The sequence below is a fragment of the Diaphorina citri genome, unplaced genomic scaffold (assembly GCF_000475195.1).
Source record: "Diaphorina citri unplaced genomic scaffold, Diaci psyllid genome assembly version 1.1 scaffold1226, whole genome shotgun sequence".
Classification (NCBI taxonomy): Eukaryota; Metazoa; Arthropoda; class Insecta; order Hemiptera; family Psyllidae; genus Diaphorina; species Diaphorina citri.
Genome location: NW_007378655.1, coordinates 68,346 through 87,438, shown reverse-complemented (window position 1 = coordinate 87,438; position 19,093 = coordinate 68,346). Strand labels below are relative to the sequence as shown.

Sequence of the window (19,093 nt, the reverse complement as noted above, 5' to 3'; positions counted from 1 at the left end):
TAATCTAAACGAGGGGATATACACGTAAGCCATGATCTTCTAAGAATTATTAGAAGAAATTCTTGGAAAAATGGAATTTGTATGTACTTTATCAGATGGAAGTTATGAAACTTGAAAAACGGGGAGTATACCTATACCTCCTTTCTTATACTTACCTGCTTACTGTTGAAAACCCTCATAGGGTTCTGGGTATAATCCTATTACATATAGGTATACAAAAATAGTAATACTGACGAATGAACCAATCTTGAATCACTTTAATGCAAGCACAAGGGAGAATTCATAAGAATGTTAAGAGGGATTTAATAATATTTATGTACATATCTCGATACCTACATGTATAATACCACGAGGAAATACATTAGGGGATTCTGAAGGAGCAAGTAAATGTCAAAGGAAGAGACAATTTGAGAAAAAGAAAAACATGTAGATAAGAAGGAAGAAGAAGACGACAAGTACATAAGATAAGTAAAAGTAAAAGGAGAAGCAGGTAGGTTCGTAAAAAGAAACGGGAAAATGTATATTGAAGTACCCATGAGTATGTATATTTTAAAGTGGATTCGATGAAAAAAGCTAAAAATTCCATGCAACATCTGAAATCAGATTGTTTGTTCTTTTACATATTTCCGAGGTATTTTCAAAAATCCGATTATTTTTATGAAACAAAACTTTGAAAAAGTTGGAAATTGAATCTTTCTAAATTCTTGTAAAAAAAAAAAAAAACTACAGAAAAAGTGTACGGGATGCGCGCGAACGTCAAGAGTTCAAAGCACCGTCCGGCCTATATTAACTTACCAAAGAGAGTTCGAAAGACGACAAGATTACTTCTAAATTTCTTGGTACTATTGTTTATCGTGACAACTGCTGCCACCGTGACTTGATACTGGGTGTCCGGAATTAGATTGCTCAATGTTACTGACTCAGTGTTGCCCGCTATTACTGCCACCACCCTGTAACTGTCCAATATAGCAAATGTAGAATAGAGGAATAGAACCTTTCAAAATAGGAGAGTTCTTGGTTTCTGTCCCTCATCAGACACTTATAGTTTGAATAAATCAGTTGTAAGATTTCCCTTGCTGAATAGTTATTTACACCTTTCTAAATATCTACCTCAAATGTCTTTAGATACGTTACTCTAATAAACTCTAATGGCTCTAATAAATCCTACTACTTATTTCATTATTTGCCTTCTAACTGGAGTATTCATCAATATTCAGTTATCCTTATTAGTGGATGTGTTAATTATTTTCCCACAGAAAATAGTGGATGTGTCATTTTCCCCATTTTCTCAAAGCAAATAGTGGATGTGCCATTTCCCCCATTTTGTCTCAGAAAATAGTGGATGTGTCATTCTTCCTTCACTTAAGACTCTTTAGAGAGGGAGAGAAGCATAAGTGCCATACTGAAAGTAGTTTTTGTCCTCAGGACTCCCTTCGTACTTACAGCTAACGTATTCTGTATTCTCTTAAGTACCCTCTGTGCCTGTCTAGATTATATTCATATTCATACTTAAGATATGAGTACGACAAACTTAAATTAAAACGTATGAGAAACATAAGTGCCATACTGAAAGTAGTTTTTGTCCTCAGGACTCCCTTCGTACTTACAGCTAACGTATTCTGTATTCTCTTAAGTACCCTCTGTGCCTGTCTAGATTATATTCATATTCATACTTAAGATATTAGTACGACAAACTTAAATTAAAAAGTATGAGAAAGAAAACACTCTCAGAAACGTTCTTATCTTTTTCAGTTTTTAAACAGGAGTTTTCAAGATAATGCAATTTTGAGCACAGTAGGTTCTTGGATGAGTGACCATCCGTTCCAGGATGTGGTGCTGAATTTTTTCCGGCCCAAATTGACCACGGTCAATTTTGATAAAAAAACTTGATTAAGGCCATCTTTCTCTGAGGGCCGTATTCAGGATTTCGTCAAGGGGGGGTGTTGGATGCTCCAAGTTTTCGGAGTTTAGCCTACAGTAATGGTGAAAATTGAAGCTCAAGGGGGGTTCAGCCCCTCTTACTCCCTAAATACGACCCTGCTTCTTCTATAAAACTTCAACAAAAAAAAAAAAAATCTGTTATTTAGCATCTAAATCGGGAACACACAAATTGAACAAAGCACCGAACTTGGCATCGGAGGGTTTGTAGTTGACATCATAGTGGTCCACTTTGGGCAGCCCTGGCGCGGTCATCCAGGCGATTCGAACGGACGAGGGTGTTGGATGCTCCAAGTTTTCGGAGTTTAGCCTACAGTAATGGTGAAAATTGAAGCTCAAGGGGGGTTCAGCCCCTCTTACTCCCCAAATACGACCCTGCTTCTTCTATAAAACTTCAAAAAAAAATCTGTTATTTAGCATCTAAATCGGGGACACACAAATTGAACAAAGCACCGAACTTGGCATCGGAGGGTTTGTAGTTGACATCATAGTGGTCCACTTTGGGCAGCCCTGGCGCGGTCATCCAGGCGATTCGAACGGACGAGGGCGACAGGAAGGTGACGGTCACGTTTTGGGGCGCACTAGGATGGGGAGATGGTCCTGAAATACAACCATAGGGAACAGCATTAGACACTCAGTTTGAATCAGTCTTAGATGAGATTAGGTAAACAAGGAGGCCCTACCTATGTATGTAAGTATTCACAGAATAGAATATACCTTGTTTATACTGCCAGAATGAGACTGAAAAGTCCTTTTACTCGTTTATAGTGTCAAAAGCTTTTAATGGGGAGATGGTCCTGAAATACAACCATAGGGAACCGCATTAGACACTCAGTTTGAATCAGTCTTAGATGAGATTAGATAAATAGGGAGGCCCCACCTATTATGTAGGTACATAATTAATAATTATGTAAGTATTGATAGAATAGAATATACCTTGTTTATACTGCCAGAATGAGACTGAAAAGTCCTTTTACTCGTTTATAGTGTCGAAAGCTTATAATTTATCTTGTTTATACTGCCAGAATGAGACTGAAAAGTCCTTTTACTCGTTTATAGTGTCGAAAGCTTATAATTTATGAAGTCTAGGACATTTTTGTAGGTCAAATCTATTAGGTAACACTACAATATCGCTGGTTCAAGTTTCATGCGCCTGCTTATAACATGAAAGCATTTCTCTATTTTTAAAATTTCTGTATTCGGGTCTATTTCGTTTCTTCTTTTCCCCATTATTTATTTCATGTTCCTAGTTCCTACTCATCTATTATTGTATCTTCTTTTCTGTTGGTAGGTACAGCCTGTATTCTCTTCTCCCCTTGTCGGAATGTTACTTCGTCTAATGACGAGGAGGAAAAGTAACGAAAAAGAGAACCTGAGTGAAATATTTTCAAAGATTAGCAACATTTCTGAGGATAAGAAAGTTTGGTACAGGGTATGCAGTGTGCAATATTGGCCGCCAGGGGAGTCGAGAGAAGATGATATAATCCAGTAAGTACCTAAATAAAATATATAAAAGTATATTGGCATCTTAGTGGTCCACACGTAGGGTTTGTCATCTTCTTTACTGTTGGTCTTCTTTTGCTGACAACACATGCTGATTGATTTGAACTTTTTGGGTCCCCGAAAATTAAAAGGGGAGAAGGGGTTTTGTCTATATTCCGCTCCTCTGAAAGCCCAAGGTAAGCGGTACCTACGTAAGTAAAAGGATTAACTATTAGGTATTATCTAGTAGGTAGTGTTACGTACATGAATACGAAATCATCTTCTTTACTGTTGGTCTTCTTTTGCTGACAACACATGCTGATTGATTTGAACTTTTTGGGTCCCCGAAAATTAAAAGGGGAGAGGGGGTTTTGTCTATATTCCGCTCCTCTGAAAGCCCAAGGTAATCGGTACCTACGTAAGTAAAAGGATTAACTGTTAGGTATTATCTAGTAGGTAGTGTTACGTACATGAATACGAAATTTTATATAGGTAGGTAGGTACGTCCTGGTTGTCCGGTACATTCTCGTACAATAGATACGTGTAGGTAATATACATATTGGAAAATACATAGGAACTAGAAACACATTAGAACAGTGTTTCCGGGCGGGAATCGAACCCGCGGCCTAGCGCTTACAAGGCAGACGCACTACCAACTAAGCTAACTAGGCTGGCAAATAAAGGCTTTTTTCCAGTACAAATTTTCGGGAAAAAGCAATCTCCTCTGTCACTCTAGGTCTTGTCCTATTGTTCACAATGACTTACCAACAAGCAGATGAGTTGTGACACCTATTAGATACACATCAGTGTCTCACCGTTGTCCGGTACATTCTCGTACAATAGATACGTGTAGGTAATATACATATTGGAAAATACATAGGAACTAGAAACACATTAGAACAGTGTTTCCCAACCTGGGCGATATCGCCCCCTTGGGGGCGATGGAGATTTTCATGGGGGCGATATGGGGGGCGATCAATAAAAGGAGCGATAAAGGGGGCCAACTCGGCTCCTCGGCTGGTTCACCAAATATCGGTCCCAAGACGGGGTCAGGCCGTCTACAAACCTGGGTTAAGTGCCTTTGCCTCAACAAGCCTACACAACTAACTCCTATGAACCCATCCAACGGAGACGGCTACATTTCTGGGTCTACTGGATGAGGACATGGACGAGGAGGACTTGTGACAAAGGGAGGAGCCACTATAACAACAACCTGGGTAAGGACGGTCCCAAATACGGGTAAGGTCGAGCATTGTTGGGGGGGGGGGCGATCACAGTTCCGATAATCTGTACAAATTCTGAAAGGGGGCGATCGTAGAGAAAAGGTTGGGAAACACTGCATTAGAAGATACCTTCGTAAATGCTTACATAGTTACATAGTATGTACCAACCTGACCTTCACAATACAAGTACAATATTTTACTTCCCCTGTGCCTCGCGTTCAGATAGAATATAGAAAGCTTACTCATGTATTCTATAACATAGTATGTACCAACCTGACCTTCACAATACAAGTACAATATTTTACTTCCCCTGTGCCTCGCGTTCAGATAGAAAGCTTACTCATGTATCCTATACCGTATAGCTTTACTATATAGGTATGCAATGTACAGAAATACCATAAGTATATGAATATACAGTGAGTTGAAAAGTATAAATACATACTTGGTTTGCAAGTATGTGTGCTTTTGCTTTTTCCATGAGTGAAAAGTCTCAAAAGGCAAGGCTACTCGAGGAATGTGTAGAGTGTTTCGTAAGCATTAGGTATGCAATGTACAGAAATACCATAAGTATATGAATATACAGTGAGTTGAAAAGTATAAATACATACTTGGTTTGCAAGTATGTGCTTTTGCTTTTTCCATGAGTGAAAAGTCTCAAAAGGTAAGGCTACTCGAGGAATGTGTAGAGTGTTTCGTAAGCAACTTGTACTTGAAATTAAAAGTATGTATGTTGGTATTTTATATTACGTATCTACATACGAACTTATTACAGAGTTTAAATTCTATAGGTGTAGGAGTGTAGGTACATTCAATCACCACTCAGTCACACAGCTTTTCTGTTGAAAGATGGTCAATCCAGCATTTTAAAAGAGAGTTGCGAGACCTTTTTTTATGTTGGTAATATTATACGTATCTACATACGAACTTATTACAGAGTTTAAATTCTATAGGTGTAGGAGTGTAGGTACATTCAATCACTCAGTCACATCAGCTTTTCTGTTGAAAGATGATCAATCCAGCATTTTAAAAGAGAGTTGCGAGACCTTTTTAGCATAACCAAAGTGATACAGCCTACCCAAACTTCACTAAAAGCTGATGGTGAACCAAACTTTTTTGTGAACCAAGTGAACCTTCAATTCTTAGGCACACTAGTGAAACGCGTTCCATGAAACGTGTTTCCCGTGTCAATGTACTGAGTTTCATGAAACTCGTTTTCACCAGTGTGCACTGCTCTGTGTTAACATTATGTACTTAGACCTTTTTTGCATAACCAAAGTGATACAGCCTACCCAAACTTCACTAAAAGCTGGTCAACCAAACTTTTCATTTCTTAGGCACACTAGTGAAACGCGTTCCATGAAACGTGTTTCCCGTGTCAATGTACAGTGAGTTTCATGAAACTCGTTTTCACCAGTGTGCACTGCTCTGTGTTAACATTATGTACTTGTTTCGTGAAACACGTTTCAGATTTCACTAGTGTGCATTGCGCCTTAGAGATCGAGTTTTTTTCGATTTTCTTTGGTAAATCAATTATTATTTTGAAATAGAAAAATGGAAACAAAACGAACGAGCGAAAAAGAATCAAGAACCAAAAGAGACCTTGGTTAGGACAAAAGAAAAATTCTATCCTCTATCACTGACTAGGTACCTACTTGACTACCACCATAGATTCTGGATTCGACCCCAGGGCCTCGTGCAGAGCTACCCTAGCTGTAGAAAAATGGAAACAAAACGAACGAGCGAAAAAGAATCAAGAGCCAAAAGAGACCTTGGTTAGGACAAAAGAAAAATTCTATCCTCTATCACTGACTAGGTACCTACTTGACTACCACCATAGATTCTGGATTCGACCCCAGGGCCTCGTGCAGAGCTACCCTAGCTGCAAAGTTACTCTAAAACGCAACGCGAGCTATATTGGCAAATCTCTATTATTTGCATGCATCCCAAATCTGCATTTGCATAGTGAAAAGGATAAAGAACCAGATAAGGAAAGAGAGAGAGGGCAAATCTCTATTATTTGCATGCATCCCAAATCTGCATTTGCATAGTGAAAAGGATAAAGAACCAGATAAGGAAAGAGAGAGAGAGAAAGAGAGAGAGAGAGAGAGAGAAGGGGCGAAGATGAAAAGAAAAGGTATTATAGCACTAGCGCAAGAAAATATGGAATATAATTATGCAAAAATGTAGATGAATATACAACAACAGAATATATTCTTGTATTTTTTGCACCTAGCTATTATATTTTGTCTTACGAATAAAACATACGAGGAGGAACCTAGAGAAGAATAGCAGAAAGAGAGAGGGAAAGAAAGATAGGTAGAGAGAAAGAGAGAGAGAGAGAGAGAGAGAGAGAGAGAGAGGGCGAAGATGAAAAGAAAAGGTATTATAGCACTAGCGCAAGAAAATATGGAATATAATTATGCAAAAATGTAGATGAATATACAACAACAGAATATATTCTTGTATTTTTGCACCTAGCTATTATATTTTGTCTTACGAATAAAACATACGAGGAGGTACCTAGAGAAGAATAGCAGAAAGAGAGAGGGAAAGAAAGATAGGTAGAGGAAAAGAGAGAGAGAGAGAGAGAGAAAGAAAGAAGGAAAAAGAGAGAGATGAAATAGATCTCTGTCTTCAGGGGAATGTACCAGCATATGAGATGTATCGAGGATTTGAAAATACAATACAAGTGTGCATGTGCATACAAAAACCAAGTACCTAATACCTACTGTAAGGTAAAGAAATAAAGGAAGGAAATTGAGGATCATTGTGATAATCGATTTGAAAATACAATACAAGTGTGCATGTGCATACAAAAACCAAGTACCTAATACCTACTGTAAGGTAAAGAAATAAAGGAAGGAAACTGAGGATATTGTGATAACTGATAACGTATGGCAGAGAAATAAACTAAAGAAAGAAGCTTTCGCCTCCCAGGGGACGAATATCGGACCTAAAATATACCTACCTAGGAATTCTCCTTTCCTAGAATGTACATGTACAATGTATGAATGTACTATAGTACATTATAGGAAATACAAGTAGGTACATTCTACTCTATGTACGAGTAGGTACATCATAGAAACTACAAGTACATATTTATAGGTAAGTATTGGAAAAATACATACATATACCATTATACCTACTATGAATGTACTATAGTACATTATAGGAAATACAAGTAGGTACATTCTACTCTGTGTACGAGTAGGTACATCATAGAAACTACAAGTATACATATTTATAGGTAAGTATTGGAAAAATACATACATATACCATTACTGAAGGAGCAAGTAAATGTCAAAGGAAGAGACAATTTGAGAAAAAGAAAAACATGTAGATAAGAAGGAAGAAGAAGACGACAAGTACCTACATAAGATAAGTAAAAGTTTTCTCTTTCATCCTCCGCGCCTGTGCCAAACTGGGAGACGAAGAAGAAAGTTTGGTACGAGCAAAATTTCTTGTTCATTATTAATTTCCTTTTCCTACTTCGTATATTAGTTACCTATTAGCTGAGATAAATGAGATTTGTTTGATTAATTGATTTTATTTACCTTTTTTTTTTGCTTCTACTAAGGGTGTAACATCAGGGCTTTACGCCACCCCAATTCCCACCTGGGATTGAGCTACTTAGCTCTTGAATTATGAATGTACTATAGTACATTATAGGAAATACAAGTAGGTACATTCTACTCTGTGTACGAGTAGGTACATCATAGAAACTACAAGTACATATTTATAGGTAAGTATTGGAAAAATACATACATATACCTACATAAAAGGATTTTCTCCTTCATCCCATTAAGTTCGAAAAAAGTTTCCTAATCGGAATAAAGTTTTAATAACTAATATTATTTTTCTCTTTCATCCTCCGCGCCTGTGCCAAACTGGGAGACGAAGAAGAAAGTTTGGTACGAGCAAAATTTCTTGTTCATTATTAATTTTCTTTTCCTACTTCGTATATTAGTTACCTATTAGCTGAGATAAATGAGATTTGTTTGATTAATTGATTTTTTTTACCTATTTTTTTTTTTTTGCTCCTACTAAGGGACCTAAGGGTGTAACATCAGGGCTTTACGCCACCCCAATTCCCACCTGGGAATTGGGGTCATCAGAGGCAATGTAAACTAAGCTACGTATTTTCTTGAATATCGAAATATGCAATATGTATATGGTGTCCCAGTCTGACACCTGTGAAAAACCACGCAATACGTTACATATTACATAACCACATTCCAATATAATCAAGAGCGAATAAAACTTAATTCCAAATACATTACCAATACATAGGTAAAGATAATGATCTAATTGTCTATATAATAAGTATGTAGTACATACCCAAGTCATATTTCAAGTGAGACATTTAAGTTGGTATTACCTACATAAGTAATAGTCATAGGTATTTCTAGTAGATTTTCATGGTTATAAAAATACGGTGTACGTAGGTAAGACTATAATACTATAAACATAAATCTATAATAAATTTTTCCCTCTGTAGAAATCGCTTTAAGTGTGATATTTGATAATTATATATTGAGTACCTAGGTATAATGTTTTTTTTTTTCTTCTTCTTTTTTTTACTGGGATTTAAAGTAGAAATATCCTAACTTGAGTCCACTCGGCCCTGGCATTTTACTGCTTGATTAGTTCTGTCCTCATGTTTGTACCCCTATATTGATGGTAAAAAAAAAAAAAAAAAATACAATAAAAACCTCTCCTTATGGGTTATATTTTTGACGTACCTAATTCGTAGATATTTTCTTATCCTAATTTTCGCTGAACGCTTAAGTGAGCAAAATAAAATAGAGTGCCGCAGGCGAAATTTTTGAAAATTTTGCTAGATATTTTCTTATCCTAATTTTAGCTGAACGCTAAAGTGAGCAAAATAAATTAGAGCGCCGCAGGCGAAATTTTTGAAAATTTTGGTCCACAATCTTGAGAAATCCAGTCTCACCAAAAGTAAATTTTTCAGCGCCACAGGCGATTTTTTTTTCTTTTTTTAGAAAAAACCCATAATATCTAGTGTAAGTCCTCAAAGCGCGGGGCCCCCAAAAGCGCGGGGCCCGTGGCAGTCTGCCATTCTGCCTTATGGGTAATCCGGCCCTGGAAACATCACACTGCACTGACAAGATTCAGTTTTTTTTCTTTCTTTACCAACCGTTTTTAGTCCAGTTAGTTGATTTGACTTATTCAAATAACATTTTTGACATTATTGCCAAAAAAAATAAATAAATAAATAAAAAAAATCATTGCTAAAAAAGTTGTGTGGATAAGTAATGTATAGTTCAAGATCTTGGCCTTACCTAATAAACAAAATACTAGGTACTACGTTTTTTAATTTTTGATTATCTTTGTGAGGAACTATTTTTAGCTGAATTCCCAATTAATTGGTGGATTTTTCCAGCAAAAAGTTGGCTCATCTCTCTGGGAATAAACAACGGACAACGGGTACCTAGGTAAATACGGAAATGAATGTTCTTTCTTTGTTTGACTGCATCACAAGGTCACAAATTTATTGCAACATTATAAGATTGTCTATCTTTGCAGATACCTAGCTAGGCACCTATGAAAAAGGGATTATAATTTTTTACCTGTCAGCTGCATCGTAATAGATACGAGTATTTTTTAAATGACAATAATTAGGTATCTAATGCTTGTTTTCCTCACGAAGATGTGTCAGATTGTGGCATCACAAGGTCACAAATTTATTGCAACATTATAAGATTGTCTATCTTTGCAGATACCTAGCTAGGCACCTATGAAAATAAGATTATTATTTTTTACCTGTCAGCTGCATAGTAATAGATACGAGTATTTTTTTAATGACAATAATTAGGTACCTAATGCTTGTTTTCCTCACGAAGATGTGACAGATTGTGTCAGTCCTGCAGATGATAATTTGCATGCTTCAAATTTACAACTTCATGAGATGTGTCGAGGATTTGAAAATACAATACAAGTGTGCATGTGCATACAAAAACCAAGTACCTAATACCTACTGTAAGGTAAAGAAAGAAAGGAAGGAAACTGAGGATATTGTGATAACTGATAACGTATGGCAGAGAAAGAAACTAAAGAAAGAAGCTTTCGCTTCCCAGGGGACGAATATCGGACCTAAAATAAGGTTAATTTCAGGTTTTTGTCTAAACTTGATAATCGTGTAAATTTTACGGTTAATGCATTGGTTGTTGATTGTGTAGTAGACAAGCTGCCAACCCAAGTTATTGATTGTACTAAATTAAATTACTTACATGGCATCCCACTTGCTGATGATACTTTCATGATACCAGGAGAAGTTTGTCTCCTATGTATAAAGCTTAATGCATTGCCAACTACGTACGCCATCAAAGCTGATATACCTATAGCTTAACGATGGTAGAATACATTATGTCTCCTATGTATAAAGCTTAATGCATTGCCAACTACGTACGCCATCAAAGCTGATATACCTATAGCTTAACGATGGTAGAATACAACCCCGGTCTCCTATGTATAAAGCTTAATGCATTGCCAACTACGTACGCCATCAAAGCTGATATACCTATAGCTTAACGATGGTAGAAGACATTATTTTGTTTCTCGAGGAAATAGGATATAACAAAAAGATAGGGTAGAAAAGGTCCACTCTGTGGCTAAATAGTGGCTAAAATTTACCTGATATGTGATACATCTCCATAGTCTCATAGGTCCTCAGCACTATCACAGTTTGAGGAGCTCATAGTCTCATAGGTTACATTGTTTTTCCTGGAGCTCCTACTGTTTTGGCGTAGCTTAATGTTAACTTGGGGAATATTTTCCTTTTCCCTCGACAAACAGATAAGACATTTTCCACGATGAGGGAGGGGGTATTAATTTCAATTTCATTTTCTTGCCTATCTTCTGATAGTAGTCTCGCATTCTTTCCTCGTATGTTTTTGCTGGAAACATAGGTAGGTAATGCAGGTACCCCTCTTATTTTGTTTCTCTTTGGTCACATCGAGAAGTTGGAGACACCTCAAACGTTTGGTTTGGACAAAAAGTTCTTATAAATCGTAAAATTTCGGCACAGTTTGAGGAGCTCATAGTCTCATAGGTTATCAGCACTATCACAGTTTGAGGAGCTATTTCAAGTTGAGAATCAATCCCTATTTCTATCTCAATGGATAAAAATAAATCTCATTCCATTCTTCTGAATTAGGTAATTGAACTTCGGCTCATGTGTCCCTGCAAATTCGAAGATTCTAGAACAACTTCTATACTATCAATTTATGAATTTTATTACTTTGGTTCAGATTCTTCATGAGTAGGTATACCTACAAGTTAACAAGTATATACATTACTTTTTGAATAGGTACTACCTACTCTTCAAATTTCAATTTCAAGGTGGGCAAGGATTATTTAATAATTTGGAAGATATGTATCTATAAATTTGACCTTAACTTTGACCACTTATAATTTTATTAGGGAAATAACTACATATGTAGTATGCACAGATGCACACAAGGGAATATCACTAGATCCGCACAGTTTGAGGAGCTCATAGTCTCATAAGTTATCAGCACTATCACAGTTTGAGGAGCTATTTCAAGTTGAGAATCAATCCCTATTTCCATCTCAATGGATAAAAATAAATCTCATTCCATTCCTCTGAATTAGGTAATTGAACTTTTTTCCGATAGGGGATTTTCATGCATAAAAATATGTAGATAGTGGTATGTTTTGACTGTTACGCTTCGTGCATACATAACAAGTCTATCCAACTTTAAAGGGCAGGGCACGTTTTAGAATTTGTTGTTGCGCTATTTATGTACCTATAACTGTATATGTTGCGAAGTTGCTTCCATAACATTTCGTAACATTTTTTTTTCGCCCTGTGAATTAAACTAATGAAATATTTTGACATGTCGGACCTACATAGATGTTCTAGTTTATATAAATCAATACCTATGTGAGTAAGTATCCTACTACATATTATATGAGTACTTGCGAAGTTGCTTCCATAACATTTCGTAACATTTTTTTCGCCCTGTGAATTAAACTAATGAAATATTTTGACATGTCGGACCTACATATTAGATGTTCTAGTTTATATAAATCAATACCTACATATATGAGTAAGTATCCTACTACATATTATAATATGAGTACTGAGTACCTAGGTATCCTACAATTCCTAACGTGCTTGTTTACTGACGGACAGTTCAAACTTCATTAAGGATTATGACCCACTCCAATAAATTGCTCATAAAACACTCCTGCATGAAGACAATCCTTATCAATATTCTTCAGAACAATAGATATTATAAGAGTATAGCAGTAAATTTGATATAATTTTGGTAAGGAGCCAAAAATGATGTCAATTCCAGTGAGTGTCCGTTACCTATTTGACATCAATTAGCATGCAGCATGATAACCCCTTGACATAAATAGCACTAAAAGCCAAATAGCACTAAAAGCCAAAAGCGTTTTCTTTAAACTGTTACGCTTCGTGCATACATAACAAGTCTATCCAACTTTAAAGGGCAGGGCACGTTTTAGAATTTGTTGTTGCGCTATTTATGTATAACTGTGTATGTTGCGAAGTTGTCAATTCCAGTGAGTGTCCGTTACCTATTTGACATCAATTAGCATGCAGCATGATAACCCCTTGACATAAATAGCACTAAAAGCCAAAAGCGTTTTCTTTATGTCAAGGGGTTAACAGGATTATGAACATCGAGAAAAACTGACATAAAAAAATAAAATACGATTATTAAGATATACCTATGAGTACTGAGTACCTAGGTATCCTACAATTCCTAACGTGCTTGTTTACTGACGGACAGTTCAAACTTCATTAAATTCGTAAAGTAGTTGCAACTGGTTTATTGAAATAGGATTATAGGCACTATGAGTACTGAGTACCTAGGTATCCTACAATTCCTAACGTGCTTGTTTACTGACGGACAGTTCAAACTTCATTAAATTCGTAAAGTATTTGCAACTGGTTTATTGAAATAGGATTATAGGCATTGATTTCTATCTTCATTTGCTTTCAAGATATTTGAATGTCTCGTTTATTTTTTGACACTCTGTATAATATTATGTATAATGCCGTAATTTTATTCCAAGTTAGCACTACTTAGCTACTCACACACTTTTGGAGATACAAAATAATGCAATATTTAAACACTGCTTATATTGTCTCGCTGGAGGACGTAAAACTGAGACAAAACCAGCCCTGTCAAGCCACAGACAATAACACTGGCTCTTTTGAGGGTACCTGAATGGGACTATGGTCAAGTCCGTCTCAGGAAGTAGGGTACAACGACATAATTATGTACCTGAATATCCCTCATCAGACCCCTACGATTTAGGGGCCCTGAACTAGCTCTCTGGCCTCGATGACACCTCTTGGTATCCTCTTAATGGGATAGTAGATGAACTCACAGATTTTCTCTAGAATAAACCTGAGTGTGCAGACTCTTTAGAGGTGCTACAGGTGAATTTTAGAGAAACTGGGGAGGTTGAAATATACCAGTGAGGGTACTTCTAGGTTACATCAAGGCCTTGGGATAACAGACCTATCAAACCCCTCATCCCTCATTAGACCCCTTCAGTTCGGGGGCCCCAAGTAGCTCTCTGGCCTAGGCACCTCTTGGTATCCTCTTAATGGGATAGTAGATGAACTCACAGATTTTCTCTGGAATAAACCTGAGTGTGCAGACTCTTTAGAGGTGCTACAGGTGAATTTTAGAGAAACTGGGGAGGTTGAAATATACCAATGAGGGTACTTCTAGGTTCCATCAAGGCCAGGGTATAGCAGCTTGGGCAGGGGAAAAAATACTGGTCACAATAGATCTACAGAGGTCGCAGTGTTAATTGCATACTCTCTTGGGAGAGGAGCAACCAGTCCCATAATAAATAAAAATAACTTATGTATAATGCCGTAATTTTATTCCAAGTTAGCACTACTTAGCTACTCACACACTTTTGGGGATACAAAATAATGCAATATTTAAACACTGCTTATAGGAAGATAATGATTTTCTTAGTGGATGTGGGGGAAACACAATCTTCAAGCATTTTTTATTTTTCTCCAACACTTCCAGGTACTTTTTTGTAACATTTATTATTCTCTTTCGTTACATTTTGAGCGTTGAAATTTATTTCTCCGGAAAAGCAGAGCGTGAAAGTTTGCATTTCTTTCCGACTGACTAAATTTACGGAAACAGTGAGCGAGTGAGTGCGTGAGAAAGGGAGAAAGAGAGAGAGAGAGGTAGTAAGAGTGAGAGAGTTGGTAAGGAAGTTAAATATGATTTCTGGGTCTAAGGGTTAAAATTAAAAATTCATCAATCAAGGAGGCCAGGGGCATTTTAAATTTTCTTCAAATCATTAACTCAATTTTTATTTTTCTTCTTTATTTTTCTCCAACACTTCCAGGTACTTTTTTGTAACATTTATTATTCTCTTTCGTTACATTTCGAGCGTTGAAATTTATTTCTCCGGAAAAGCAGAGCGTGAAAGTTTGCATTTCTTTCCGACTGACTAAATTTACGGAAACAGTGAGCGAGTGAGTGCGTGAGAAAGGGAGAAAGAGAGAGAGAGAAGAGAGAGAGAGGTAGTAAGAGTTAGAGAGTTGGTAAGGAAGTTAAATATGATTTCTGGAGTGAAAGTTTGCATTTCTTTCCGACTGACTAAATTTACGGAAACAGTGAGCGAGTGAGTGCGTGAGAAAGGGAGAAAGAGAGAGAGAGGGAGAGAGAAGAGAGAGAGAGAGGTAGTAAGAGTGAGAGAGTTGGTAAGGAAGTTAAATATGATTTCTGGGTCTAGGGTTAAAATTTAAAATTCATCAATCAAGGAGGCCAGGGGGGGCATTTTAAATTTTCTTCAAAATTCTGGGTCTAAGGGTTAAAATTAAAAATTCATCAATCAAGGAGGCCAGGGGCATTTTAAATTTTCTTCAAATCATTAACTCAATTTTGATTTTTCTTCACTTCACTAACTCAATTAAAATTGATAATATTAATTGACTTTTTTCACTCTCATGAATAATGAAAAAAATCTGGGATGGACAGGTTGCCGTAATACCTACCCAGTGTTCCTTTGCTGATTGATGAGCTAATATGTATCATTATACATTATTGTATTTGTGTATAAAATGCCTTGGGAGTTGGGAATCAACCTCGCCTAAGTGTTGGTTACTGTCCAGTGTCCACTCAGAGCCTATTCCTTGCCTTATATTCAAGTTCGACAGTACACAGGTTGCCGTAATACCTACCCAGCGTTCCTTTGCTGATTGATGAGCTAATATGTATAAAGATTTCATTTCAGTAAGCGCTTTTTTTCCTAATTTTCGCTTAGGTATTTTTACCTTCTATATAATATTTCTGTTGAAAGTTCAATTTTCATTATCATTATACATTATTGTATTTGTGTATAAAATGCCTTGGGAGTTGGGAATCAACCTCGCCTAAGTGTTGGTTACTGTCCAGTGTCCACTCAAGAGCCTATTCCTTGCCTTATATTCAAGTTCGACAGTAAACAATCTACCTATTACAACTAACAACCCCTTTCCATAATAGATGAGTATGACATATATGACAGAGATTTCAACAAAGTTCACATATAAGAAGAGGAAAAAAAGTCAAAACATAAAACGTACCCACATACCTAATGTAAAGAGTAATTTAGGTCACAATAAAGTTTATATGGGGGAGGAGTTCTTTTCAACTCTTTTGGTAAACTTCAGAAAATGCTTTAACATACGAGGTCAAAATCTTTATTTTTTTGACCTTAAAAACTCAAAGGACACCAGTGCATTTTGGCAACAGCATGTAACCTTGTTACCTAAAGTACCTACAAGTACAAAGTATTCTTCTTTCAATTTGAATCACTAAACTTTGGATTTGAATTTGATTTTTTTTTTTTGATGGTGGATGCCCGTTTGTAAATAGTAAAGGGAAACCGTTTATTATGTAAATAAATAAAAAAAAAAACGCATTAAATTTAAATGCTAATCCTGTAAGAGTAAAACAGGTTGCCGTAATACCTACCCAGTGTTCCTTTGCTGATTGATGAGCTAATATGTATAAAGATTTCATTTCAGTAAGCGCTTTTTTTTCCTAATTTTTGCTTAGGTATTTTTACCTTCTATATAATATTTCTGTTGAAAGTTCAATTTTCATTATCATTATACATTATTGTATTTGTGTATAAAATGCCTTGGGAGTTGGGAATCAACCTCGCCTAAGTGATGGTTAAGTACTGTCCAGTGTCCACTCAAGAGCCTATTCCTTGCCTTATATCCAAGTTCGACCCTATTACAACTAACAACCCCTTTCCATAATAGATGAGTATGACATATGTGACAGAGATTTCAACAAAGTTCACATATAAGAAGAGGAAAAAAGTCAAAACATAAAACGTACCCACATACCTAATGTAAAGAGTAATTTAGGTCACAATAAAGTTTATATGGGGGAGGAGTTCTTTTCAACTCTTTTGGTAAACTTCAGAAAATGCTTTAACATACGAGCTTTTGACAAAAAAAGGTCAAAATCTTTATTTTTTTGACCTTAAAAACTCAAAGGCCACCAGTGCATTTTGGCAACAGCATGTAACCTTGTTACCTAAAGTACCTACAAGTACAAAGTATTCTTCTTTCAATTTGAACCACTAAACTTTGGATTAAAAGTAGGTACACTAAACCACTAAACTTGGGATTTTTTTTTTTTTTTTTTTTTTTTGATAGTTAGGATGCCTGTTTGAAATAGTTAGTAAAGGAAACCGTTTATATATGTAAATAAATAAACGCATTAAATTTAAATGCTAACCCTGTGAGAGTAAATTAATTCGAAGGGAAATTAAGCCACGCCACGTCGCAAAATTTTAGATAATTAAACCTATTTGCTGCTTGTATAACCTTTTATTCTTCACACAATATGCATAACTATAGGCAGCATTTTCAGGCCTGCTTTTTCCGTAGAAAACAATATATTGTAGGTACTTCCGCCACCCTTACCACCCCGAAACTTGGAGGCAAACTCATTCACCCAGAACAAAAATTATCCTATTCTATTCAATTCTCATTTTTCTCTTCCCCATTTTACACACCCATAGCTTTCTGTGCTGTTAATTTCAGACAGCAGAAATTTCAAACAAAGCAGTATTGCTTGGAATACCAAAACAGCAGTGGATAGGTACCTACATAGGTATTGTTTTCAATTCCTTGTACAAAGCAGCAGTAGATACACTGTGGTTTATGAATTGAATAATAAAAGCACCATTCTCGCATAGTTATGAGGTATGGGTATTGGGTACACATGTATGTGGTTGGGGGTGTATTACCAATTTATTTTACTCCTATGTTACCTGTCCATATTATAAACGATATCTACCTGGGTACATCTAGCTTTGTTTGAAAATTTTGTGGTCTAGTAAACTTTACAATACCTACTGAACTTTACGGAACAACAACCTGGGTACATCTAGCTTTGTTTGAAAATTTTGTGGTCTAGTAAACTTTACAATACCTACTGAACTTTACGGAACAACAAACTATCACAACTATCAAAAGTTGGGTGGTTAAAGGTAAACTTTCTTCCCAACAAACTCTACTTTGTTAAATCTTTTAACCGCTAAGAATCTAGATACATACCTAAATTAGTTAAGTTAGTATTAAGACAGTATGTATCTGATATCCTTTAAATGGCAGAGAGATGGACTGAACTTTTGTAAACTCTACTTTGTTAAATCTTTTAACCGCTAAGAATCTAGATACCTACCTAAATTAGTTAGGTTAGTATTAAGACAGTATGTACCTGATATCCTTTAAATGGCAGAGAGATGGACTGAACTTTTGTGGTAATGAACTAGCTTGTGATAGTAGAAACTAGAAAAGTTTACCTTGATCTTGGAAACTCTACTTTGTTAAATCTTTTAACCGCTAAGAATCTAGATACCTACCTAAATTAGTTAGGTTAGTATTAAGACAGTATGTACCTGCATGATATCCTTTAAATGGCAGAGAGATGAACTGAGCTTTTGAGGTAGGTAATGAACTAGCTTGATGTGATAGTAGAAACTAGAAAAGTTTACCTTGGTCTTGACATTAATTTGATTTGAAGAAACCATTTACTGATGCAAATTTGTAATGAAACAATAGTTTGTTTTCCCGAGTTGTAGTGAAAACTTACCAACAAATCCAAAGCTTTGCAAGACAAATATGATTGCCAGTATTACCATATCCAGAGACGCACATGCATGAGTGACGGAGGGGATGACATACTCTGAAACAAAATAAAGATCTCAATTTGAAACTGGCCAGAAAATGGTCCCTATGTTTGGACGGTCCAAAGACTAAAAAAAAAAACACACTGACGAAGATATTTTAAACGTACATACAATCTACCTAATACTACATAGGTACATAGGTAGGTGAGTCCTTTTATTCCACTCTCTATCCATCTTTTTCCACTCGCAAGACAAAT

At 36.2% G+C, this 19,093-nt stretch overlaps 1 protein-coding gene across 1 annotated transcript in view; it reads right to left on the bottom strand.

Annotated features, from left to right (window-relative positions):
• LOC103514819 overlaps positions 1–19,093 on the bottom strand; it is a 28,757-nt gene that overhangs the window by 9,065 nt on the left and 599 nt on the right. Inside the window, exons 2-4 of the mRNA XM_026827680.1 lie at positions 18,800–18,892; positions 2,397–2,538; positions 796–950 (exon numbers count right to left, since the gene is read on the bottom strand). Coding sequence (XP_026683481.1) covers positions 796–950; positions 2,397–2,538; positions 18,800–18,848 — 346 coding nt within the window. The 5' untranslated portion in view covers positions 18,849–18,892. The remainder of the gene's footprint in view (positions 1–795; positions 951–2,396; positions 2,539–18,799; positions 18,893–19,093) is intronic.